Below are 26,214 nucleotides of genomic sequence, written 5' to 3' on the forward strand. Positions count from 1 at the left end.
TGAGACATCATGTTGAGGTGGTACAGGACATTGGTGAGGCCTCCTTTGGAGAACTGTGTCCAGTTCTGGTCACCCTGTTATCGGAAGGATATTATTAAACTGGAGAGGGTTCGGAAAAGATGTTGCTGGGATTGGAGGGTTTGCGTTATAAAAATAGACTGGAAAGATTGGGACGTTTTTCACTGGGGTGTTGGAGGTTGAAGGGTGACCTTATTGAGTTTTGTAAAATCATGAGGGGCATAGATAAAATGAATAGCAAGAGTCCTTTCCCTAGGGTGGGGCAGATCAAAACTAGGGGGCATATTTCTAACTTAAGAGGGGAAAGATTTAAAAGGACAGTAGGGGCAACATTTTTTTACACAGAGAGTAGTTATTGTGTGGAATGAACTGCCAGAGGAAGTGGTGGATGTGGTACAGTTACAACATTAAAGAGACATTTGGATAAGTACATGAATAGGAAAAGTTTGGAGGGATACGGGCCAAGCACTAGTTTAGTTTGGGAACATGGTGTGGATTGGTTGGATCAAAGGGTCTGTTGCCACTCTATTTGATTCTGTGATGGAAGGGAACTCGGTAGAATAGACATTTTGTTATGGGCTGGAGAGCACGGGGAGCCCTGCAGAAATGACATGCAAAACCAGGGCTGGCATCTTACAGACAAGGGAAAGAGTTGGCCAGGCCTGTAAACCCTAGCCCAACCACCCTCTCTCCTCAGCCAAATGGCACTAGCAGAAGGCTAGCCATTGCTTGGGAAGAGAAGCTACTAACAACAATAAGCTGCACTGTTTGATCCATTGCACTGTATTAGAGGCTATGAACAGAGTATCATAAATGGCTGTAAATTCAAAGCACAACCTTTCTATCCCTAACTCCGCCTGACGCTGTCTGTCCAATCAGAACGTTAGTATGGTGCCTTTGGGGCGTTGCCGGTGGAAACGGTTTTAATCTTTGCTGTCTGTTCAGGTGCAGGCAATGCAGGAGAAACTGAAAGCAGCCAACATCCAGACCAGCGAATCAGAGAACAGCTTATTCAAGAAGTACCAAGAGCTGACCAATACGCTGCAGGAAAAGGACGATGTGATTCAGAGGCTGGAGCAACAGTTGGACAAACAGGTGCCTCAACAAAAGAGTTTACGTTCAGTACCACATCTCGCAAGGGCCATCAGAAATTGGGGTGGCACTGTGGCTCAGTGGTTAGCACTGCTGCCTCACACACTGGGGTCCCAGGTTCGATTCCAGCCTTGAGTGACTGTCTGTGTGGAGTTTGCAGGTTCTCCCCGTGTCTGCGTGGGTTTCCTCTGGGTGCTCCGTTATCCTTCCGCAGTCCAAAAGACGTGCAGGTTAGGTGAATTGGCCGTGGGAAATTGCCCATAGTGTAGGTGCATTAGTCAGCGGGAAATGGGTCTGGGTGGATTACTCCTAGATTGGTCGGTGTGGACTGGTTGGCCTGTTTCCACATTGTAGAGAATCTAAATCATTTGAAAAACCTTCAAAAATCTTGAGGTTTTTATTTAAAAGTGGCTTTTTCTCCATTGACATTATTGACAAAGATTGTAGGCTGTTTCTGAGAGCTCAATTTTTCACTGGGCAGCATGTTAGGTACATACACAGGACGACCCAGGAGGGAGTTTCAGGATTTTAACCCAGTCACAGTGAGGGAGCAGCGTTATCGTTGAAAGTCACGATGGTGTGTGATGTGTAGTGAGATTTGGAGGTGGGTAGTATTCCAATGAGCCTGCTACTCATGTTTCTGAAGATGGTGGAGGCCACAAGTTTAGGAGTTGTATGGTTAATCATACGTCTGGATTGAAAAGGAAGTTCTGTGACTCAAATATTAACAGTGCTTATAGCAGGATGAGGATTAGGCCAATCAGCCCATCAAGCCTGTTCTATCATTTAAAGATTGAACACTTTAATCCTTTTACCCATACTATCTCCATAACCCTTTAATATCCATTGGAAATCAGAAATCTCCTGTATCTATGTATGGGCGGCACGGTGGCTCAGCAGTTAGCACTGCTGTCTCACAGCACCAGGGACCTGGGTTCGATTCCAGCCTCGGGTGACTGTCTGTGTGGAGTTTGCACATTCTCCCCATGTCTGTGTGGGTTTCCTTCCACAGTCCAAAGATGCTAAATTGCCCATAGTGTTGGGTGCATTAGTCAGAGGGAAACGGCTCTGGGTGGGTTACTCTTCGGAGGGTCAGTGTGGACTTGTTGGGACGAAGGGCCTGTTTCCACACTGTAGGGAATCTAATCTACTTGAAAGACTTAGCTTCCACTGAACCTCTGGATTCCAAAGGTACACCACCTTCTTAATAAATAAATAAATTTCACCTCATCTAAGAACAGGAGTAAGCCATCTGACCCCTTGATCCTGCTCCCCCATTCAATAAGATCATGGCTGATCTTTTTCATGGACTCAGCTCCACTAACCTGCCCTCTCACCATAACCCTTAATTCCTTTACCATTTAAAAAGCTATCTATCTTTGCCTTAAATACATCCAACGAGGTAGCCTCAACACCTTCCCTGGGCAGGGAATCCCAGATCCACAACCCTCTGGGTGAAGAAGTTCCTCCTTCAGCTCAGTCCTAAATCCGCTCCCCCATATTTTGAGGCTGGGCCCCCTCGTTCTAGTTTCACCCACCCGTGGGAACATCCTCCCTGCTTCTAACTTAGCTATTCCCTTCATAATTTTAAATGATTCTATCAGATCCCCCCCCCCACCATACTCTGTCCCAAAAATGGCACCCCATCACTTTCAAAGCAAGGAAAACTTGGTTTTCCATTCCCCAAGTCCCCTGTCTTATCTCTTTAACTATTTTGTCAGTGTCAATGCAAGCCCCTCTTGATATTTGAAACTCTAGAGAGCACAGGCCCAGTTTGACCAATCTCTCTTCATCCTGCCTGCCAGTCCCAGGAACAGAGTTGATGAACCTTTGTTGCTCTCCCTCTACAGCTATAATATCTTTCTTGAGATAGGCAGACACAGGCGCTTTGGTGCACTGGGATATCAGCCTAAATTCTGTGTTCGAGATTGTAAAAGAAAGCTTTGGATTTAGAGATAAGAATGTGTGTGCCAATGAGTCATGGCTGACACATGATAACCAAGCTAGCAATATGGTGGGTGGCAATTTGATTCACAATCATCCATCCATTTTAAATAGGTTACTGTTTAACTTCACATTGAACAATATTCGAATTGGTCCAGTCTGACTTTGGTGACATTTGAAACAGTTTTTTTTGACAGAACATTCCGGATCAGTGGGCTGACAGGCCTAGGGAGGCATTATTCCAGGTCTGCTTCCGGGTCATAGGTCAAATGAACACTGGCATGTTTAAAAACATTATCTAACATGACTAATTTTGAACAAAAACGAATGCTTTACTCTCTCTGTGCGAAAACGCTGTTATTTATTTTACCTCCAAGCTTGTGTACTGACTTCCAAACCTGTCAAGTTTTCTTGTTTAATCTCATCGATTGAAATTTTATCCATGTGCGCTGCTTCGCGTGACGTTTTGGAATGCGGAAATAAATTCATGCTCAAGGTCGGTTTTAAAATCCTTCTTTCTCTCAGAACCAAATGAGAGCACGGGAGGCGAAGGTGATTGAGGAGAAGGCAGCTAGAATCAAAGAGTGGGTGACGTTTAAGTTAAGAGAGGTGAGTCCTGCGTCCTGGTTCACCGAGGACACTTTGCAATGTGAAGTGAGAGGAACGAGATGCCGAACTCACCGAGATCGTTGCGCTCCTCCAGTCCTGGCCTCTAGCCCTAATTTCGATCGCTTACCCCTTGTTGCCTACAGCTTGCCTCAGGAACTCGCCACCTGAATCTTCTGACCTCACTGCCCACCTCTCCCTCTCCTGCTCTAAGAGGTGCTTTTAATATCGGAGCGCAGAAAACTGGGCAGGAGTAGGCCATTCGGCCCTTCGAGCCTTCACTCAATACGGTCATGGCTGATCACCCAATGCTCCCCATACCCTTTGATCCCTTTAGCTCCAAGAACTATATCTGTCTCCTTCTTGGAAAACGTTTGATATTTTGGCTTCAGCCACTTCCTGTGGCAGGGAATTTCACAGGCTCACCACACTCTGGGTGAAAACAGTTTTCCTCATCTGAGTAAATCTCCCCCCCTTTTCGTCAGCCTCTTCTAAAACCCCTTTGTGCAACTTCCCAGGGTGGGTGGGGGGGAACTGCGCAGAGAAACAAAACCCAGCCAGTTAAAAGCAGTATGCTTTATGACCCAATCGCGACAGCCTCCTGTGGTACAGATTCACTCCGCTCTGAGAGAAGTGGTTCCACCTCAGCCCTGTCATAAATAGGGTGACCCCTTATTCTCAGGTTATACCAGCTGGTCCCGGACTCCCTCACAAAAGGGGGATATGAAAACCTGGCAGATCCTCCGACACACAGGCGCCCAAGTGGTCACCGGAAGCCTGTCCATCGACATGGAGGCCGTTCTGCCCATCTGAAAGCTGCTGGTCACCAAAAGGTGCGGGATGAGGCCCTCAAGTGTTTAGTCGTTGACCTGTTATGGGCCCTCTGCTGGTGGAGGGACGGGAACGTCGAACATTGAGGATGGAGGTGGGAACGGGGCAGGGATCCAAGGCGGGTTTTTCATCCCAGTCTTGGGGCCGGAATGTTCCACCTCAATCTTCAGTGAATGGGAGAGTAGGCCCAATCTCACTTCTCATCGGGCCTGCATCTCCCCCCGAAGCCTTTACCCTGTTGCCAGAACTCTGGCCCTCACTTGATCATCCCCGGCACGTGGCCCCCACCATAAAGGAGCTCAGGGAAGAGGGTGTTCCTGTCACGCTCTCCCCCACTCCTCCAGTTCAGGCAACTATGGGTCGCCACAGGGGACAAACCTGCTGCCGTCCAAAGATTTGAGTTCACGCTCCCTCCAGGTGCTGCATCCAGGCAATACATCATCGTTCCGGAATCTCTGCACATTCCTTGACCCCTGGCCCCGCTCTTATCATCAGATGATTAACGTGCATTCCTGGGCTAGGATGTCAAAATATTATTAAATACCGCAAGCCCGGACTTAGCCATTATGAAGAAGGTCATGCTCTTTGTTTATATTCCCCCCCTCCCCCCCACCATCCAGATTTCCACCGTCCTTCCTGGGAGGAAGTTCCTCCTGACCCTGGGATGGTCTGATGGTGCAGCCAAGGCTGCTGTTTCTGGTCCTCCCTCACCAGAGCCGACAAATGTCTCAAACTGCCTCACCTGGGCCCTGCCTGAACCTTCACCCCGCCTGCTCCCTCACTGCTTCGAGCTTCTCCAGCCGAGCTCAGCAAACCCCTGGGTGGGTTTTCCAGGCCTGTCCCAGGAAAGCTGTTTATTCCCAGTTTTCCCTTTCCTTGCTGTCTGAAACCCATCCCCTCCGCTCCCAAGCCTCCTGCAAAGAGTCACGCTTGTGGATTCTCTTCTTCTCTACTCCCCCCTCTCCCACCCACCACCAGACACACACACACACACACACACACATTCTCCTGTGCCCCGCTGGTTAAGGATGGGTGGTGTCAAGGGGGCACGTAGCTGGTGGGGGAGGGGCTGATGGGAATCCACGCAGCCAAAATGGGAGGCCTGTGGAGGTTGTTAAAGCATTGTCTGTGGGCCTGAATTAGCCTGGAGGTGCCCTCTACATTAGACACATCTCCAGTGTCGTACTGCCGCTGTTGCACTTGGGGATCGTGTGTCACGGCTGCTATTGTCCCCTCTCTATTGAGAAAAAGTCGGGGGGGGGGTGGGGGTGGTGAAACAAAAATGGAAACGTTGAGCCTTGCCAATCCTCATTAGCTGTGAGGCTTTGTGTACGCTTGACAGAGGTGAAAGGCGCCATGTAAATGCAAGTTTCCTTCCCTTCTCATTTTGACATTGTGGTGAATTTTTTTTTAATTTAAACTTTGAAGCTGGAATTTGAAAACCATCATCTCAAAGAAACGACCCAGAAACAAGCCGAACAGATTGAAGCCCTGCGCGCCAAGATTCAAGGTACATCTGTTTGTCCTTTACAGGATTTTGACGTCTTGAAATGAGAAATGGGAATTTGCTTTGAATCCTCCATGTTCCTCGTTCGCTAACTTCAGAGCAAGGTGCTCATGTCCACTGACCAAGGCAAAGGAACACTAAGAAGCCTTTTGGCGTGTCTGGGTGGTCTGGGAGTCTTTGTTTAAGGAAAAGGAACTACAATTCTAGTTTTCATTTCCTTCAAAGGCTTTATCTGGCAAATCTTCTATCCGGTTCCCTCTCTTAAACCCAGCTGATATAATCCATCCCCCGGAGGGCACTTTGATCTCTGCGCATTCTTAGCTGTCTGTCCACTTTCCTTTGTCAAAACCTTTCACCAATCATAGATCCCTGCAGTGTGGAAACCGGCCCTTTGACCCAACACTTCCACACCGACCCTCCGAAGAGTAACCCACCCAGACCCATTCCCCTACACTATATCTACCCCTGACTAATGCACCTAACCAACACATCCCTGAACAGTACGGGCAATTTAGCATGGTCAACCCACCTAACCTGCACATCTTTGGACTGTGGGAGGAAACCGGAGCACCCGGAGGAAACCCACGCAGACACAGGGAGAATGAGCAAACTCCACACGGTCACCTGAGACTGGAATCGATCTGGGTCCCTGACACTGTGAGGCAGCAGTGCTAAACCACTGAGTCACCATGCCGCCCAATGATTATCCTTCAGTCATCAGGCCACATATCATGTTGTAGTTTGTGTGGATCTTGTTGTGTGGACCAGCTACCACATTTCCTCTGCTGTTGGGGAGGGGCTGAGGGCTCCACAGTTCAAACATATGGCTGAAATGGACGGTTGCTTCCAAAGTCAGCACCTCGTGGGTTTGAGGCCTACTCCCAGAGATTGAAGCCTTTAATTCAGCGTTGGGCAGAAGCCTTGGGTTAAGGCCTCCTCTGAAAGGTAGCAGTACTACGCTGTGTCAGGCCCATATTTTCCCAACACAGAAGTGAAAGTGCGACTGCTGGGCCAGGCTGTTTCATAACGACTGTCTGGGCCTGTGGGTGTGACTGGGCAGACCACCATTTTAGCTCCAATTCCTACTTGCCCTTGACCTGATAACAGAACGCTGCCTGAATGAACCACTGCAGCCTTTGTACTGAAGGTAATCCCGATGTGTTCTCAGGAACAGGCCGAGGGGGTGGAAAATACTAACCCGATGACCATGAACAAGTGGGCAGTGTGTGTCACTCGGAAAACAAACCATTTGTTGGTAGTGTTGCTACAATGCATTTTCTGTCCTTGTCCTTCTAATCAGTATCAATCGCAGGGCTAGGAGGTGACAGTGCAGCTTTATTGGGTTCCAGGCAGGGCCCACTGGTAGTGGAGGGAGTATCATAGAATCTCCTTACAAGAGGCCGATCGGTCCGAGGAGTCCACAATGACCCTCCGAAGAGTGTCCCACCCACCCAAACCATCTCTGTCACACTACATTTCACATGGCTAACCCACCTACCCTGCACATCCCTGGACACTACGGGCAATTTAGCGTGGCCAATCCACCCAGCCTGCACACCTTTGGATTGTGGGATGAAACCAGAGCACCCAGAGGAAATCCATGCAGACACGGGGAGTATGTGCAAACTTCACACAGTCACTCGAGGGTGGAATTGAACCTTGGTCCCTGGAGCTGTGAGGCAGCAGTGCTAACCACTGAGCCACTGTGCTGCCCACAGGAGAGATCACTGATCGTGGTGTCAGATGGGTAAGGGCAGATCGGCCAAATTATCATTTCCCCATCACCCCATTTACACGATCTCCAACAGCCTCGCGGTTTCCTTCTTTTGTCCCAGACTTTATTCTGACTTGAATGTTCAGCAAGAGGGAGCCAACAAGATTCCAGTCAAATTTGAATTGGTTCCATTCATTCCCTGGTCAGTTCTTTGCTGACCAAGCCCAGCGGTTTGCTCCTGGGTGGAAATGGAGTTAACTGTTTTCCTCAGGTCTCAGACATTTCCTCCCTTGCAGTTTTGATGTGTTTGTTTGTCTTGGTAAATTTAAGCCGTGCAGCAACGGCAGCAGGAAGCCAGTGCGTTTGTGGCACAGAGCGTGTAATAAGTGACTGATGTGACGCAGTGTCATTTTATATATAGATACATAGACCTAGTTTGACATCAACAATTAGGATTGAGAGCACATCTTTTTTAATGTTGTTAAATGTCCTAAGGCAGCGTATGGGAGGGCGAGTCAGATAAAAACACAAGGGTGGATGAAGGAAGGATATTGTAAGTCGGGTAACTGAAGGCAAGAATGAGAGAGAGAGAGTGAATGTGAGAGAGAGGGAGAGAGAGAGATTCACCGAGGAGGCACAATGATATTGTCACTGGACCAGTAATCTGGGCACCCAGTTTGAATGCTGTGGGGAGACGGGTTCAAATCTCACCACCACAGCATTCGGAGTGAAGACAGGAACTGCTGGAAAAGCTCAGCAGGTCTGGCAACATCCGTGAAGAGAAATCACAGTTAACGTTTCGGATCTGGTGATCCTTCCTCAGAACGGTTGTTAAATGTCCTGGACTCAGCTGGGGCAGTGATCATTGATTGCCGTTGAAAGCCGATCCCAGTTGGCTCACACCCTTTAGGGACTGGAATCTGCTGGACACTTCCCAGTCTGGCCTAGACATGACTCCAGGGCACACTACTGTGTAGTAACTGCTCCCATAATGCTGAGCAAATCGCTCGTTTTCAAGGGCAACTCAGGGTTGGGCCAAACTGTGATGGAGAAACAAAGGATAAGATATGTTAAGGTGATCTGGAACATGGTGAGGTAGTGAAAGGTGCTATATAAATTCAGGTCTGTCTTTCTGTGTGTTCATCTATTTGGACTCATGGTCAGGAATGTTGTGCAGAAACTCCTTCCCCAACTATAAAGGTGCCAAATAAATGTTGTAGAATTGGCTCTTAGTGTGTGAAAATCGACCCAAAACACAGGCTGCAGAACAGACAGGTTAGTTGGTTTGGGAAATACCTAACCTTGGGGTTTAATGTTTGACTGCTTTCCTGTAACATTCTGCTTAATAACCGAATGACTCAGCGGAACAACAATAACAGATTTACAGGCCGAAACGTAAAATGGTGCTTTGTTACTCAGTAACCAGGGATTAACCAGCAGGAATGTCCATCATCTTTCCGTTCGATCGTTCAGACTGCTTTTTGCGACACGATCAGGCAAGGGTCAAAGCAGATAGGTTTCCCTAAAAAGAGAATCTAATTTCCCAGGCTGCAAGAATAATGGGCAGGAGCTGTTGTCTCCACCAATCGTCAAAATCAAGACAAGAACACAAATGGGATAAGGAGTAGGTTATAAGCAAAGGCTGCAAATGCTATTAAGTTATGGTGAAGCTTTATAAAATCCTGGTTCAGCTTCAGCTGGAGTACTTTGTCCAGTTCTGGGAAAGGAACGTTGGGTAGGATGTGAAGGCCTCACAGGGAGAACATGGGAACACCTCCCGGGGATGCAGGGCTTCATGGATGGATTGGAGTAGCTTGTGGGCCTTCTTCCTTTCAAGCGAAAGGGAGGTACGTTAAGAGGATGTTGAATGAGCCTCTTCAAGCCCATGATGGTTTGGCTTGATCTACTCCATCACAAACCGTTTCCCAGTGGCTCCAGGGTTGAGAGGATGAGCTGGTTAGCAAGGTGAGGAGGGATAATGTGAGGTGAATCGTTACACACGGCTAGGGCTTAGGGTCTCAGACCTCCTGTAAGCATGGCAGAACTGGAAAGAAAAATTTCAGGGCAGGGGCTTTGGGGGTTCGCTGGAGTTTGGACTTTGCTTGCTCTGGCTGAAAGTGAGGATGGGCCGAATGGTCGCCTCCTCCCCAGCTCCACAAGCCCTGCTCTGTTATCCACAACCAATCCTCCACCTCTGCCCCCACTTTGATCTGTCAGATCTGTCTGTGGGTTTGCAAATGCTTCCACAAATTTTGATCCAGCCTTTTTGAACGCTATCCTAGCGGAACCTCCACCTTTGAATTGGGAGTCTTCCAGAGGCAGGGGGTGGTTGTCCCCTCCTCACTTCGCTGGAGCACCATCGCCATGGTAGATATTCTGCCGGGATGACGGGTATTGTGTTGAGGGACCACACCTGGACTCATAAGAGGCATACTGGCAAGTAGAGGCCTAGGTTAGAAGACCAGTTACTACATAATGTGATGAGATCAGATACAGAGACTCGAAGTATTGATGGAGTCCCAGACAAATCTCCCTCTTACTGAGGAATCCGGTGCCATGGGACACCATTTTAGGGTTAGTTACAGAGAAACTTCGATTATCCGAATATCAATTATCCGAATATCGGATTATCTGAAAGAGATCTCGAGGGCCTGATGGAAACGTTACATTGAAAATGTGTTTCCAACATTGATCGCGCCTTTTGTTTAAAAGTGAACTCGGATCACTGAAATGCTGCTGAGAACAGTCCTGGACATCGATGGATGCCCAGGTACCGTCTTGGGTTGGGGGTGGGGGTGGGGAACAGTGTTGGGGGAGGGGGTGGATGGGGGGGGGGTCGGTATTGGTCAGGGTTGGAGGGCGGGTGGGGGCGTGGTTGGACGGGTCTCGCGCGTGGTGTGCTGTTGCTAGTCTCCTGAACGGGGAGCAGGCCTAACATAAAACTCCGAGCCCCAGAGGAAAGACATTGAAACAATGAACCGAATCATCAGTTTTCCGAAAAAATAGTGCCCGGCCATCTTGTTTGGACAATCGAGGTTTCTCTGTATATGGGTAGGTTTAAGATCACACATTTTCCATACGAAAGATTATGGGAATTTGGAATTCTGTATCCCAAGTGCTGCCAAGGCTTTTGGAAAAGGGAGAGTCAACTGAAACTTTTGAGAGTCCGGTTTATAGATTTTTGTTCAGGAAAGACAAGAGAAGAGAATGGAGGTTGTGAGTTGCTGTGGTGGGACTGAATGGAGCAGCAGGCTCAGATGACTGAATGGCTGAACCAGTTCCTCAGCTTGGTCGGGGGAGGGAATGGTATTTGCTTTTGATGGTGCTGAGGAAGTCTGTCCTGTCTGTCTAATCTCTGCACGGCAGTGAACATTGGACCTGGAACAGATCTATCCAACTGCTCAGCTGTGCACCCTTTTAAAACCTCCACCCTGCCTCCATGGCCCAAATATCTGTTCCCTTTCTAGGACCAAAACTAGGCCCTGATACCCAAGAGCGCAGCGTGCAGGAGAATTCAATGACGGGCGCGGATGTTCGGGCTGGTGGTGAGAATTGGAAGCTGGATAGAAGTGGCGATAGTGGACTGGGTGGATCAGTGTTGATAATGTGTGTGACAATAGACAATAGACAATAGGTGCAGGAGTAGGCCATTCGGCCCTTCGAGCCAGCACCACCATTCATTATGATCATGGCTGATCAACTACAATCCGTATCCAATCCGTATCCCTATAATCCTTGATTCCACTATCTTTAAGAGCTCCCTCCATCTCTTTCTCAAAAGTATCCTGAGACTTGACCTCCACTGCCTTCTGGGGCAGCGAATTCCATATATCCACTACTCTCTGGGCGAAGAGGTTTCTCAACTCTGTTCGAAATGGCGTACCCCTTATTTGAAACAAGGCAAGAGGCTTCCTTTGCTATACTTCCAGCCCAAATTGTGGTCAAAGCTACTTGGAGTGCAGGTGCATAGTTCCTTGAAGGTGGAGTCACAGGTAGATAGGATAGTGAAGGAGACATTTGGTATGCTTTCCTTTAATGATAAGAGTATTGAGTACAGGAGTTGGGAGGTCATGTTACAGCTGTACAGGACATTGGTTAGGCCACTGTTGGAATATTACATGCAATCGGAAAGATGTTGTGAAACTTGAAAGGGTGCAGAAAAGATTTACAAGGATGTTGCCAGGGTTGGAGGAATTGAGCTACAGGGAGAGGCTGAACAGGCTGGGGCTGTTTTCCCTGGAGTGTCAGAAGCTGAGGGGTGACCTTATAGAGGTTTATAAAACCACGAGGGGCATGGCTAGGGTAAATAGACACGGTCTTTTCTCTGGAGTAGGGGAGTCCAGAACTAGGGGACATAAGTTTAGGGTGAGATGGGAAAAATGGAAAAGGGACTTAAGGGGCAACTTTTTCATGCAAAGGGTGGTCTGTGTACGGAATGACGAGGTGATGGAGTCTAGTACAATTACATTTAAAAGGCATCTGGATGGGTATGTGAATAGGAAGGGTTTAGAGGGATATGGATCAAGTGCTGGCAAATGGGACTAGATTGGGTTGGGACATCTGGTCAGCATGGACGGGTTGGATCGAAGGGTCTGCTTCTGTGCTGTACATCTCTCTGACTCTGTGATAGGACCTGCCCACCTCTGAGAAAGGCCATATTGTGGTTAAGGGATTATTCACAACCCTTTTGCTAGCTGGTTACCCAACTACAGACCCCACACCCAATCCCCACGTTCCAGTCTTCCCACGTCATCACTTCCATTGCCGTAAGCCCCAACCAGTCAAGTATCTCCACCCACAGCCAGGCCTCCCAAAATTCTCTCAAACCCACACTCTGTTGCCCACCCCCCCTTTCTTGTCATGCCCCTCCCACCATTTGTCAGCCCTGCTGCCCTGTGCTGCCCTGTACCCCCGTCACCACCTCCACGAGCTCCCATCCCGTCGTTCTCCACCCCTCCCAGGCTCAACGTCTCACCGCAGCCTTTCCCACACTGCAGCCCCCATCCCAGAACCCTCCCTCATCCCACACACCCGGCTCCTCCCTCTCCCTCCAATCCCAGTAAGGACACAGGGTAGACCATTTCGGAGCCTGACTGAGATGAAGAGCCGAGCTTTCCTTCAGGGACTAGTATTTGGTGCTGGTGAGGGGAGGTTGTGGGTTTGGGCGTGGTGGTGGGGGGGTCTCACGAATTCTGGCTGTGGGGGCAGGGTGGTGGTTTTAAAAGGGTGCACAGCCAGAGAGTGGGGAGCCTGTGGAATTCATTACCACAGTAAATGGTTGAGGCCAAGACATTGAATGTTTTCACAAAGTAGTTACATTTGGTTCTTAGGGCTAAAGGGATCAAAAGGGAGAAAGGGGGAGCAGATGATCAGTCGTGGGGAGGAATGAAGGGCCGAATGGCCTACTCCTCTTAGTTTCTATGCGTCTCCCCTCCAGTCCATGCCCACTAACCCCCTCCCCCATTAATATTGAGAGATTTCCTTCATTTATCTGATGTTTGAAGACCTTTGGGCGTCTCCAGTAAACCGAGCTCACTTTTTATGTTGAACAGATTCACGGAGCGAGCGACCGGGAGCTGACGCGACAGTGGACGGAGCCTCAGAAGCATCCCCCCTGCCTTCAGCTGCCCCGGCCCGGCCTGCGCCAGGGGGTGAGGAGCCCTGTGTCAAGGGGAGGAAGGAGCAGCCTCGACGGAGCCCCACAGAGGGGGAGGAGGGCTGCGCCGAGGCGGGGAGTAGGTCTGAGGCCTGCTCTCCTGAGTCTGCCCCGGGCCTGGCAGAGGATGAATGCCCCCAAGCTGGGCCCCCACCGCCGGCCGCCAAGGAGACAGTGAAGGCCCGTCCGGACACCGAGGGCACCATCCAGAGGCCGAGGCCCACCCTGCCAGCCTTGGCGGCCAGGGAAGGCCCCGTGGGCACCAGCATGACCCTGCCCAAGGTGAGGACACCGCTGGCTCCGAGGGACAGCATCCAGCTGGCGAAGAAACACCTCAGCCAACCGCAGGCCGGAACCGCTGACAGGCCCCACCGTGTCGTCCGCATCGACATCTGCCCCTCCTTCAGGCCTGCTGGCCCCGCCCGGCAACCGGTCCGGGTCCAGGAGACTGACATCGACGACGTTCCTGAGCAAATGGAGACTGAAGAAAGTGGCGGCGCCCCGGCCAAGGAATGCTCTGTCCCCTCCCCAATGTCATCACCGCCACCCTCGCTACCGTCACTACCAGCAGCGAAAGAGGCTTCGGCAGATGCTGAAAGCTCCTCCCCCAGGAACGAGCCTCCGCCTCCCCCCTTGCATCGTTTGCCCTCCTGGGTAAGAGGAATCATTCCTGAACCTTTCTTCAGCCTACCCTACTGGGCCAAGCCTGGGTTCCACTTTCCTTACTTTGCAACAGTTTACCAGACTGATTCCTGTGACTGTGGTAATCACTGGGAGTTCAGAAGAATGATAGAAACCTATAAAATCCTAATAGGGTGGCACGGTGGCTCAGTGGATAGCACTGCTGCCTCACAGCGCCAGGGACCCAGGTTCGATTCCAGCCTCGGGTGACTGTCTGTGGGAAGTTTGCACGTCCTCCCCATGTCTGGGTTGGTTTCCACAGATTGGCCGTGCTAAATTGCCCGCATTGTCCAGGGATGTGCGGCCCAGGTGGCTTAGCCATAGGGAATGCAGGGTCACTGGGAAAGGTGTGGAATGTGCTCCGAAGGGTCGGTGTGGACTCAATGGGCTGAATGGCCTGCTTCCACACCATTGGGACTCCACAATGCTAATCGCAGGAAGGATGTTCCCAAGGACCAAGGAGTCCAGAGCCCTGAGTCACAGTTTAAGGATACAGGGTAGGCCATTGGTGAGAAATTCTCTTCACCCAGAGAGTAGTGAGCCTGTGGAGTTCTTCGCCAGTTAAAGTGGTCGAGGCAAAAACACCGAATGTTTCCAAGGAGAAGATAATAGTTCTTCAGAGCTAAAGGGGGTATGGATTGAAAATGGGAACAGGGGACTGGGTTGGATGTTGAACCATGCTCATCATGAATAGCAGACCAGCTTCAAAGGGTCGAATGGCCTGCTCCTACTCCTGTTTTCTGTGTCTCTGTATCGCATGTCAGCTAGGCTGTAATGTCCGCTCCCCCGCCCGGTCACCCATTCCCTGTCCCCCCTCGTGGAAGTGACCTCTGAACCCTGAGGCCCCTCCTGTCAGGCAGAGTGCTGCTGGAGGCTGTGACTGAGACACGTTCCTCGGTGATTATATGGTCCCAGCCATGGAGAGAGAAGAATGCCCGAATCCATAAATAGAGGTAGTGTTTTCTGCACCACAGGAAAACAATGATTACTGGGATTACATGTCTGAGTTTCCTTGGGAAATTGCCTCAACATTTACTTAAAGAGAAGTGAGATGCTCACTAGCACGTAACAGCAATTTATTTCAGCCTCACTGATTGTCATATTTTGGGAATAGAACTGTAGAAACAATGCAACACAGAAGGGGGCCATTTGGCCCATCTTGTTCATACTGAGCCGGCCATTTTCTAATCCCGCCATAATCGCCCATGGCTCAAATCTCTGCAGTTTACACCACTTAAGGTTCAGATCCAGGTACTTTTTTTAAAAAGAGCTTATAGTCTCTGTCTCCACCACCAACTCAGGCAGCGATTTCCAGACACCCACCACTCTCTCCGTGAAAACATTTTTCCTCCTGTCTCCTCCTGCCACTTAGCTTGAATCTACGATCCCTGGTTTTTGAACTCTCTGCCAAGGGAAACAGGTTCCTCCTGTCTATCTCTACCCCTTACAGCTTTGTATACCTCAGTCATGTCAGTGATCAGCCTTCTCTGTTCCAAGGAAAGCAATCCCAACCTCTCCTACATCAGGTAAAACCCGGGATAAGTGCACCTCTGCTTGGCTCAGGATAGCTGGACAGTAAGCCATTGAGTTTGCTCCACCATTCAATGAGATCAAGGTTGACTTGATAATCCTCACAGGGCAAAAGTGAGGCCTGCAGATGCTGGAAACCAGAGTTTAGATCAGAGTGGTGCTGGAAAAGCACAGCAGGTCAGGCAGCATCCGAGGAGCAGGAAAATCGACGTTTCGGGCAAAAGTCCTCCATCAAATCCTCACGTCCACTCTCCTGCCTTTCTCTCCTGATTCCCTTCTGTTTCCCCTCTGTCTCTCTGTGTCTCTCTGTGTCTCTCTGTGTGTCTCTGCCTCTGTCTCTCTCACACTCTTGCTCTCTTTTTCTCGAGTGTGTGCTCTCTCTCTCGCTCTCTTGCATGCATGCTCTCTCACACTGTCTCACACGCGCCCTCACTCTCTCACACGCTCTCACACGCTTTCACACACTCACTCTCTCACACTCTCTCTCTCATTCTTTCTCGCTCTCTCTCTCACTCTCTCTCTCTCTCTCACTCTCTCACACACTCTCACACGCTTTCACACACTCACTCTCTCACACTCTCTCTCTCATTCTTTCTCGCTCTCTTACACTCTCACTCTCACTCGCTCACACTCTCTCACTCTCTCTCGCTCTCTCTCACTCTCTCATTCGCTTTCTCGTGCTCTCTCGTCTCTCTCTCTCTCTCTCAGAGCTTACTGGCGATTATGTCAGAGTGGTGTTTGCCCTGGATTGGTCAGACACTCAGACCTTTCAGCAGCACCCTGACACACCCTCCGTTTAGTAGCGTTGCAATCCGACCGTGCTCAATACTGCACCGTGACAAGGTTAGACCTAGATTGTGCGCTCGAGCCCAGGGCATCACCTCGAGGATGAACGTGCTGTGCGCTGTGCTATAGCTTACGATGTCGATTCTGATCGCTGGTGCAACTTTGGTAGTTAACTCTTCTCTGCGCCACACTCATGATGGGGGGGTGGGGGGGTGGGGGAAGAGTCATTTAAGCTTTGTAGATGGGAACTGATTGGCAACTGTTTATACCCTGCCCCCCCCCCCATTGCTTGTGTTTACAGGAAGGTCGAATTTACGCCCTTGCCAAGTCTGGCATGAGGATGTCTGAGGTGACATTGGCTAACAGCTCCACGAAAAGATGTAAGTGAGGTTTCTCGACGGGACTTCTCGTTGGTGAGCTTGATTGGTTGTTTCTGAGACGGAGTGGTCTCCCCGTGGTGGGAATGAGGGCCCTTTATCTTTAAGCCAGGAGTCAGCTCTGTTCCCCCCGGTGAGGCCCATTCCTGGGTGTGGGGAGGTGGAGGGGTGGGGGGGATTGGCCAAGACCAATCGATGAGCCGCGTTCTGAGAAACTAAGATCCCCCTCCTCCCCCACCCCATTGCACTTTTCCAACCTCGGGATATTGCAGTCAGTTCACGTCATGTAGCCGCGCTCTCACTGGAAGGCGGCTCATGGCAAAATCCCCCAGACTGGGCAGGAAGCCGCTTGTCTGTCTCACCAGCGGGTCGTGGGGATAAATACTGGCCCCAGAGATGGGGGAGTACCATCGCCATTCCCCGCAGAATCTTATACGTTATCCGACCGGAGGGGGGGAGGGGAGGGGAATGATCATGGACCTCTCACCTGAGAGGTGGCATCCCTGACAGTGCAGCACCCCCTCAGGGCTGTACCATGAGTGTCAGCTTCCCAGGGGCAAGAGCGGGGCTTGGATCCCAAGACATTACACTGTAGGGTCGTGTGTAACACGGTGGGGACTGGTGGTGATGTGTATGCAGGTGAATTTTGTGCCACTTGGTGTGGTAATGACTAACTAAATGGTTTATGTTCCCTATCTTTGCATATGTCAATGTGAACAGACTGTTGCTATCAGTACATTGTGGGTGAGCCCCTCCCGAGGTTATGTAGGCATGATTGATCTTATGTAGGCATTAAGGAGATAAGAACTCGGAGCAGGAGTAAGCCTTGTCAAACCTGCTTCACTGTTTGATGTGGTCATGGCTGATCTCACACAATCCTTACTGAGTGGAAAGAGGCCATTTGGCCCATTGAGTCAACCCCAACCCTCCGAAGACAACCAATCCAACTCTGCGTTTCAGCATGGCCGGTCCATCTAACCTGCATGCCTTTGGACTGTGGGAGGAAACTGGAGCACCCGGAGGAAACCCACGCAGACACGGGGAGAATGTGCAGACTCCACACAGACAGCTGCCCGAGGCTGGAATCGAACCTGGGACGCTAGCGCCATGAGGCAGCAGTGCTAACCTCTGAGGCCACTCTCATCTCGGCCTCAGCTCCACTACCCCACCCTCTCCCCCTTTAAACCTTTAATCCGACATGTAAATTCGATGTCAAACTGGGTGTCCTCTCTCAGGGGAGAAAAAGGCTTCATTTTCTTCAACCATTTTTGCTTCTGATTGGAGGAGGAGGAGGAGGTGGTGGTGGTGGTCAGGGGGATGTGAGGAGTCATGTGACAAAATCTAAAGGGGCATGGATAGAAATCACATTCCCCCTCTCCTATCCAGGGGCCTCCTCCCCCTCACCTGAACTTCCCAGGGAACCAGAGTCCAGTTCCCCCTTCTCCCTCCCACCTCCACACTTCACTTCAGCTATGATGAAGAGACACCTAGACTTGAAAGGTTAGCTTGCTCCCTCTCCACGGATGCTGCCTGACCCGCTGTGATCTCCAGCATCTGTTGCTTTGGATAAAGATGTGTTTCTCCAGTTCTTTGGAGCCAGTTCCCCACCCCCCCGTCTCCTCGCCCCGGGCCCTGACGAAACCTCCGGGTAGCTGGTGACACCAGTGAGGAGTTGCCCGGTGAAGTGTGGAAGCCGGGCCCAGGGACCTCCTGGACACATCCACTTTGTACAGCGCGGTGCCCTCCTCCTTCATTCCTTTAGCTGCTGGTCAGTGTTCTGCCTGGCTCCTGCACAGCTGTCCACCCGGGGAGAGACCCCTCCACCTCGGATATGCTCTAGCTCAGGTTACAGGGAGCAGCAGTTTCCAACTCAGTCCCCCATGCGGCGCAGATCGAAGGAGAGTCTCCCCGTCCCCTGGTAATTAAAGGCTGTGTTTACCGGTAAATCCTCACCAGCACTGGCTTCACAGCCTTAAATAAACAGAAGGCAGGGTGGCCGGATCTGAGGAGGGTTGAAAGAAATCAAAAGAGGCAACAGGTGGGGAGGTGGGGTGGGGTGGGGGCAACGATGAATTCTCCACTTTGATTGGTTTTCATCGGACTTGACTTTCAGCCTCTTCCAGCTGGAATTGCGAAGTCCTATGGCTCTGTCGCGTGCTCTGGCTGCCTTCCTCCAGAGATGGAGGGTCTCCCTTCAGCACACGGGCTAGGCCTGGCCGGGTGGCAAACTGTAGCCAGTGACTTGGGGGTTTGTCCTGGGCTTGGGGTTGGTGGGAGGAGCTGCTTCATCAAGCAAGGGTGAAGAGAGAGCTGCTCATTCCCGATCCCCCCCCCCTCAAAACGTACAGAGCAAGGTGTGGAGATCCGAACACCAGACCGAGTTTTACTTTATCGCTTTGAGGTTGAGGGGGGCTGCCTGCAGCACCCTCTCCTGGGAGGCCTCGCCCGCCCCTCCCCTCTTGGCGCCGCCAAGAATGCCAGCTTATTGTCCGAAAGGGTCTACAGAGGACCCTCGATTATCCGAACGATACAGGTGAGGAGTATTTTGTTCAGATAATCGAATGTTCGGGTAATCGAATGCTGCATAGCACAGTTTAGCCAAGCATCGGGACCCTGTGATCTTGCTCGGATAATCGAGGCTCCTCTGTATTTGACCAGTTCCACCAGCACTGTTGAGTGCGTCTCAGCCTCCCCTGATTCTCCGTAACTCCGTAAAATGGAGTCTCGCAGCCTGTCCACCCGACTGAGCCAAAATGAGGGCCGAATGTCACTCCAGTCTCCTCCTCAAGGCTTCTCACGTTGTTCAATATTAACCGGTGTCAGGTGGGATGGCAGCCATTTTGACACAAGTGGGGAGGCTGGCTATATTTCAACCTCCTGTCGGGTGTTAAAAACACCCAGTTGCTCAAAGCAACAGGCTCCTTTTTAACACAGCAGTCACGGCCCTGTGAGTGTTGCAAAATCAGAACCCAACTCCAATTTTAGGCCAGAACTGTTTGGGAGCTGCGTCACTTGTTCCCTTTCAACAGGCTCCACGGGCGATGGATGTGAGAAGGCCCAGCTCAGTCAAGTTATTTCCACGGGCCTTAGGGAAGCAGGTGAGGTGAGGGGGGGGTTGGCCAGAAGTCAAAGGAAAGCTCCCTGTCTGTGTGAACCAAGCTCTAACTTTCACCCTATTCACCTTGTGTAAATTTCTGTCCTCCCCTCCAGTGTCAAACCTTCCTGGGAGCCTAACCTCCGGGCCTTTCGCTCATCTCATCTACAAGAACATGACGGTTCCTGTCTACACCACTCTGAAAGGGGTAAGGCAATGAACTGGCTTGCGAGAGGTTCGCTGACCGGACGCAACCCCCAAGGAACTAGGTTAATACTTTCCATTTGTAAGCTTGTCACGGGGGGGAAAGCTGTTCAACTTGATAGGAGTGTCTCGAATGTGGTGAGGCCATTGCGAGGCAAGGTAGGCGTTTATTTTGACTTGGCTGCCCAGAATGTTGTGATGAGGATCAGGGAGTCGTGAACACAGGCCAGTCTGTCAACCTTCCATCCATAGGCTCCATCTATACTTCCTGCTGCCTGGGGAAGGGAGCTGACATCATCAAAGGCCCCTCCCACTCTGGTCATCATCTCTTTCAACCTCTTCCGTCCAGAAGCTTAAACAATAGATTCAAGAACAGCGTCTTCCCCCCTGTTATGAGATTTCTGAGTGGGCCTCTCAAATCTTCAATTTAATGTTGGTCCTCCTCTTTTTGCACCTTTGTTGCAGTTGGGACATTGTACTCCTCGCTCTGTTTTATCACTCTATTCGGTATGTTCTGCCTGTACTGTGCACAAAACAAAACTTTTCACTGCACCTAGGTACATCTGACAGTAATGAATCTAATCAAAATCAAAAAAACATCTCTTGAACTGCTGCAGACCAAAGAGACACCCACAATGCTGTTAGGGAGAGAGTTCAGGAATTTGACCCAGCGACACTGAAGGAATGGCTCTCCATTTCCGGGTCAGGATGGTGGTTGATTTGGAGGTGGAGGGGGTGGCATGCAGCTGATGTTGTTCCCATGCTCCTTCTGCCCTTGTCCATCTAGATGTGCAGGTTTGGAAGGAGCTGTTGATGGACTTGTGTTTAGTGACCGCATTGAACCCAGTGGATAGCTGCACACTGCTGTTCCTGTGCATTGTGGTGGAGGCAGCGAAGGCTGAGTGACCCCATTTCCTTCCACCTCTCACACACTCTTCCTAGGAAGGGTTTGTTGGTTAGCGATCAGGAGAGAGAGAGCACTGCCTGTCTCCTCAGGGATTCACTTCAGCGTAATGGCTACCAACCGCGCCCAGCGTGTCAATGGTCAAATGTCCTGCTTGTGTAGTTTATTAATAACCTGAAAGAGATTCCCTTCACGTGTGCTCTGACACACAAACTGATCACGAGGCCTTTCCACATGACCAGGAGGCTACACTCTTGCGTCTCAGTGGTTAACACTGCTGCCTCACAGTGCAAGGGACCCGGGTTCAATTCCCCCCTCAGGCGACTGGATGGGTGGAGTTTGCGCGTTCTCCCTATGTCTCCATGGACTTCCTCCAGGATTAATCCCACATTCCAAAGATGTGCAGGTTAGGTGGATTGGCCTTGCTAAATTACCCAGACTCTTAACTGTGGGTGATGAGGGATGGGCAATGAATGCTGGTCTCATCTGTGAACAAATTAGAAACATTTTTATTTTAAAAGTGACTCCAATCCCACAGTGAGGTGGTTAACTCCCACTTGCCCTCTGAAATGGCAACTACGGATAGGGCAACAACACCTCACATTGATGCCCACTCTTACCCAACACCCCCCCCCCCCCCTCACCACAACTGTGAAAGAAAACACTTCAGCCATTTTAAAAAAAAGACATTGCTCCCATGTGTTGTGGGTAACAGCTCTGTATTGCTGGGAAGGCAGCATTTGTTGCCTTAAAGTCACCTTGCAAAAGACTCAGTGAAGTATCCGTACATGGCACAGAGTGTGGGGAAGGTGTCATCATCACAAGGAAGGGTAGTTGGTGGGGAGGGTTCAAATTCTTAAAAAGAAAAGGACAACCTGACCCACAATAAGATGTGACCGTTGCATCACTGCCACACCGACACCCGAGTCCCTGGCTGCAGCTTTGCGTGCAGGCCTCCTTACCCAGCAGCCCCTCAATCCAGCCAGCACCGGGCAGGAAGCGGGGAAGAAAGCGTCCCGTCCCACGCTTCCACCAGAAAAGACCATCCCCCGGAATGCCTGGCTTTTCCACTCACTCTCTGGCCCTCAAACTGAACAATGCTGGACTCAGTCTAACAGCAGGCTCTCCCCACCTCCAGTTCCCAAAGGAGGTGAAAACGACATGAATTTCTTTCTTAATTTTGCCCTGGGTCTTGCTCAGGCCTCACCCTCGAGAGATCAATCTTTAATGCTCCAGTCCTGCAGGCCCCTCTGAGGCACGGCCTGGATATTTCTCTCTCAGTGTCAGCTCAGCGACCTGGGCCTCTGTCTAGGAGCTCAGCGAGGGCTTGCTGCGGTTTGTCCCCGAGCGAACGGCTGATTTCTCTCCTTCCTGACACAGAAAGCCACGCAGATCAGCAACGTTCCCTTTCCGGACGAGTCGTCGGGATCCGACGACGACAGCAGCTCCCAAGCCAGCTTTCGGACGTCCGCCGTGGGAACGGAGACGAGGAAGAACAGTGGACCCGGGAGCCCCCGAGCCGTGAAAAGAGGTAGGCCTTTGTCAGGATGGGAAACCCAGAGGCTGGCTTTAGTCATAGAGTCATAAAGCATGGAAACAGATCCTTCGGCCCATCCAGTCCATGCCAACCACGTTACCAAGCTCAAGTAGTCCCACCTGCCCGCGCTTGGCCCATGTCCCTCCAAACTTTTCCTATTTATGCACTAATCCAAATTTCCTTTAAATATTGTGATTGTGTCCGCCTCCACCACTTCCTCTGAAAGGTCAATCCACTCACAAACCACCCTCAGTGTAAAAACGTTGCCCCTCATGTCTTTTTTAAATCTTTCTTCTCACTTCATAAAAATACGCCCCCGAGTTTTGAACTCCCCCACTCTCAGGAAAAATACCTTTCACTATTTACCTTATCTGTGCCCCTGGTAAGTTTATGAAACTCAATAAGGTCACCACTCAACCTCCTATGTTCCAATGAAAAAAATGTCTTTCCGGTCTATTTTTGTACCTCAAACCCTCCAGGAACAACAACGTCCTGGTAAATCTTTTCCGAACCCTCTCCAGTTTAATAATATGCTTCCTATAACAGGGTGACCAAAACTGGACGCAGTACTCTTGAAAAGGCCTCACCAATGTTCTGTACAATCTCAACATGATCGTCCTAACTTCTATACCCAAAAGACCGAGCAATGAAGGCAAGTGTGGAAAATGCCTTCTTAACCACTCTGTCTATGTGTAATACAAACTTTTAAAGAATTATGTACCAAAACCCCTGGGTCTCTGTTTTTCTACAACACTACTCAAGGCCCAAATGTGAATCTTGCCCTTGTTTGTATTATCAACATGCAAAGGCAGCCAACATGATCAAAGACCCTTCCAACCCCGTTTATACTCTCTTCCATCAGGCAGAAGATACAGAGCTTAAACATGCGTACTAACAATTTCAAGAACAGCTATTTTCCCTGAATGCTGAATGGACCTCTCTAATTTCAAGCCTAATGTTGATCTGGCTTTGTGCACTTCCTGCGCAACTGTAACCCTGAATGCCTCTCTCTCTGTCGAAGGGACCCATGATCTGCATGTCTCGTTATGATCTATTATGGTACTGCACGCACAACAAAACTTTTCATTGTACTTAGGTACATGGGAGCAATAATAAAACAAACCAACTCAAACTTATCCAAACCCTTGGTGAGTTAGGGGGGGCAATGATAAGTTGCAATTATATAGCACCTGTCACGACTCCATAAAGCGATGCACAAAGTCGGAAACACGGCGACCAAACTGTGCACAGCAAGATCCCACACGGCGGCAGTGTGATGATTGGCTTTACCCAGAAGGTCGGTGGCCTGTCACGATCCTGAAAAGGTCACCTTTGAAAGGGTGGCGCCCTGAGGATCTTTCAGGGTCTCCGGCCCCCTGAGCAGGAAGGGAGGCCGAGTGGATGGGAACAATGGAGAGGGGGCGGTGTCCAGTCGCTTTGATCAAGCACTTTGAACGAGGGGCCACCGTGCCTTTTCCAGACCTTCTTTGCAAAGGCTAATTCAACAAGGAGGGGGATGGGGATCACTTCCCCACCACAGCAGGCCTGATGACAGTCCGCAAAGTGGGTGAGGCACTGGGCATGTCCAAAGGATCGGGTTAAATGGAGGGTGGGAGTGGGGCCTCCTCTCCACCAGCCTGTTTGAAGATTCCACCAATGAAACGTTTTGCCGAAGAATTTTAACAATTTGCCGGGGTTGGCGGTGTGGTGGTTTTGCGACGGGATCGAACACCCTGGGGAGCGTTGAGGACGTCCCATGCAGAACGTTGCCTTGATGGGCTGCGGTGAAAGGTCTTTGTCTGCATCAACCACACTGTGAGGTGATAGGAGACAGTGTGCCTATGCAGCGCATCCTGCAACAACATGGCTGGATCCATCCTTCACAATCCCAGAGACTGGGAGAACCTCGGTGCACTGTTGACTGTCGGTGCTGAGGGGCTGAAGGGCCTGTACTGTGCTGTACTGCTCTATGTTAAGCGTCCTGGGAAGCTACACACACACACTGTCATGCAGCTGCACACGTCCAGGTGAGGGCGAGACTGGGGTTGTCTATCCCCCCGCCTTTGGATGGGCATTTGGTCACCAAGCCCCCGGACAGACGGTCATTTCCAAGCTCCGGAAAGAACGGAAGATGGTTGGGATGATCACCACAGCTCGGGAGTGGGGATTGGACCGAACCTGCACCGGGGGCTGTGACACCGATAATCAGGGTTTCTACCCACAAAGCAGAGGGAACGTCATTCCTGCATTCCCAATTTTTGTTCTCCTCCATCTACCCAAACCTTTTCTTTTAGACACACGTGCCCAATCCCTCCGAAACACATCCACCGGCACCTTCAGGTGATGGTGAGGGGGACAAAGGATCAGTTGGTGTACTTCCAGAAGATGATGGCCTCACTATTACCTCAAATCATCGGCATCACCAACATCCCCTCCCCCCAACCCCACCCCTACCCACTAAACAACCCCCCCCCACACACCGAGGCCAGTTTGAACTGACAGCAGATACCAGTCAGCGATCCAATTGGAGAACTATGACTTTGCCCATGGACACAGAGAGTTTGGGCTAAGTGCCCCCAGTATCTGGTATCGTCACCGCACCCTACCTCCCATCCTTCCTGGGAGTCTCGAGGATACCGACAGCTGGATGGGACAAGCGGGCAAGGGCAGCCGAGCCTGACTCCAGGTTGATCAGGAAGCTTCGCAGTTCCCACCCCGTCCATCGTACCTGTGGTACTGACCTTTCCGCAGAGCACCTGGATCCATTTGCAGATTCCCTCCCCAAAACCCACGCCGGAGAGCATGTCCAATGTGTCGGTGTATAGTCATCTGTCAAAGGCCTTCTCCTGGTCCAAGTTGTTGAGGCAGAGATCCCATACGTGGGCACTTACATGCCCTGAGTGACAGCAGGAGGCTTTCAGACATCTTGCTGCTGGATACACTGTGGGGATTGTTCAGGGTGGAACACCCAACTCCAGAGTTTGGCAGTGACCCTGGACATAGAATTTTGTTGCCGAAAATGTGTTGCTGGTTAAAGCACAGCAGGTCAGGCAGCATCCAAGGAATAGGAAATTCGACGTTTCGGGCCAGAGCCCTTCATCAGGAATGAGGAGAGTGTGCCAAGCAGGCTAAGATAAAAGGTAGGGAGGAGGGACTTGGGGGAGGGGCGATGGAGATGTGATAGGTGGAAGGAGGTCAAGGTGAGGGTGATAGGCCGGAGTGGGGTGGGGGCGGAGAGGTCAGGAAGAAGATTGCAGGTTAGGAGGGCGGTGCTGAGTTGAGGGAACCGACTGAGACAAGGTGAGGGAGGGGAAATGAGGAAACTGGAGAAATCTGAGTTCATCCCTTGTGGTTGGAGGGTTCCCAGGCGGAAGATGAGGCGCTCCTCCTCCAGCCGTCATGTTGTTATGTTCTGCTGGTGGAGAAGTCCAAGGACCTGCATGTCCTCGGTGGAGTGGGAGGGAGAGTTAAACTGTTGAGCCATGGGGTGGTTGGGTTGGTTGGTCCGGGCGTCCCTGAGGTGTTCTCTGAAGCGTTCCGCAAGTAAGCGGCCCGTCTCCCCAATGTAGAGGAGGCCACATCGGGTGCAGCGGATGCAATAGATGATGTGTGTGGAGGTACAGGTGAACTTGTGGCGGATATGGAAGGATCCCTTGGGGCCTTGGACGGAAGTGAGGGAGGAGGTGTGGGCGCAAGTTTTACATTTCCTGCGGTTGCAGGGGAAGGTGCCGGG

General features: G+C 50.8%; 1 protein-coding gene across 2 annotated transcripts in view; it reads left to right on the forward strand.

The window, feature by feature from the left end:
• plekhh1 (pleckstrin homology domain containing, family H (with MyTH4 domain) member 1) overlaps nt 1-26,214 on the forward strand; it is a 159,110-nt gene that overhangs the window by 69,539 nt on the left and 63,357 nt on the right. For both annotated transcript variants that reach the window (XM_060828794.1, XM_060828795.1), the window contains 7 exons: nt 964-1,113; nt 3,580-3,663; nt 5,920-6,001; nt 13,265-14,022; nt 16,667-16,745; nt 19,953-20,044; nt 22,325-22,475. In XM_060828794.1, the coding sequence (XP_060684777.1) occupies nt 964-1,113; nt 3,580-3,663; nt 5,920-6,001; nt 13,265-14,022; nt 16,667-16,745; nt 19,953-20,044; nt 22,325-22,475 (1,396 nt within the window). The remainder of the gene's footprint in view (nt 1-963; nt 1,114-3,579; nt 3,664-5,919; nt 6,002-13,264; nt 14,023-16,666; nt 16,746-19,952; nt 20,045-22,324; nt 22,476-26,214) is intronic.

This window comes from Hemiscyllium ocellatum, chromosome 8 (assembly GCF_020745735.1).
Source record: "Hemiscyllium ocellatum isolate sHemOce1 chromosome 8, sHemOce1.pat.X.cur, whole genome shotgun sequence".
Lineage (NCBI taxonomy): Eukaryota > Metazoa > Chordata > Chondrichthyes > Orectolobiformes > Hemiscylliidae > Hemiscyllium > Hemiscyllium ocellatum.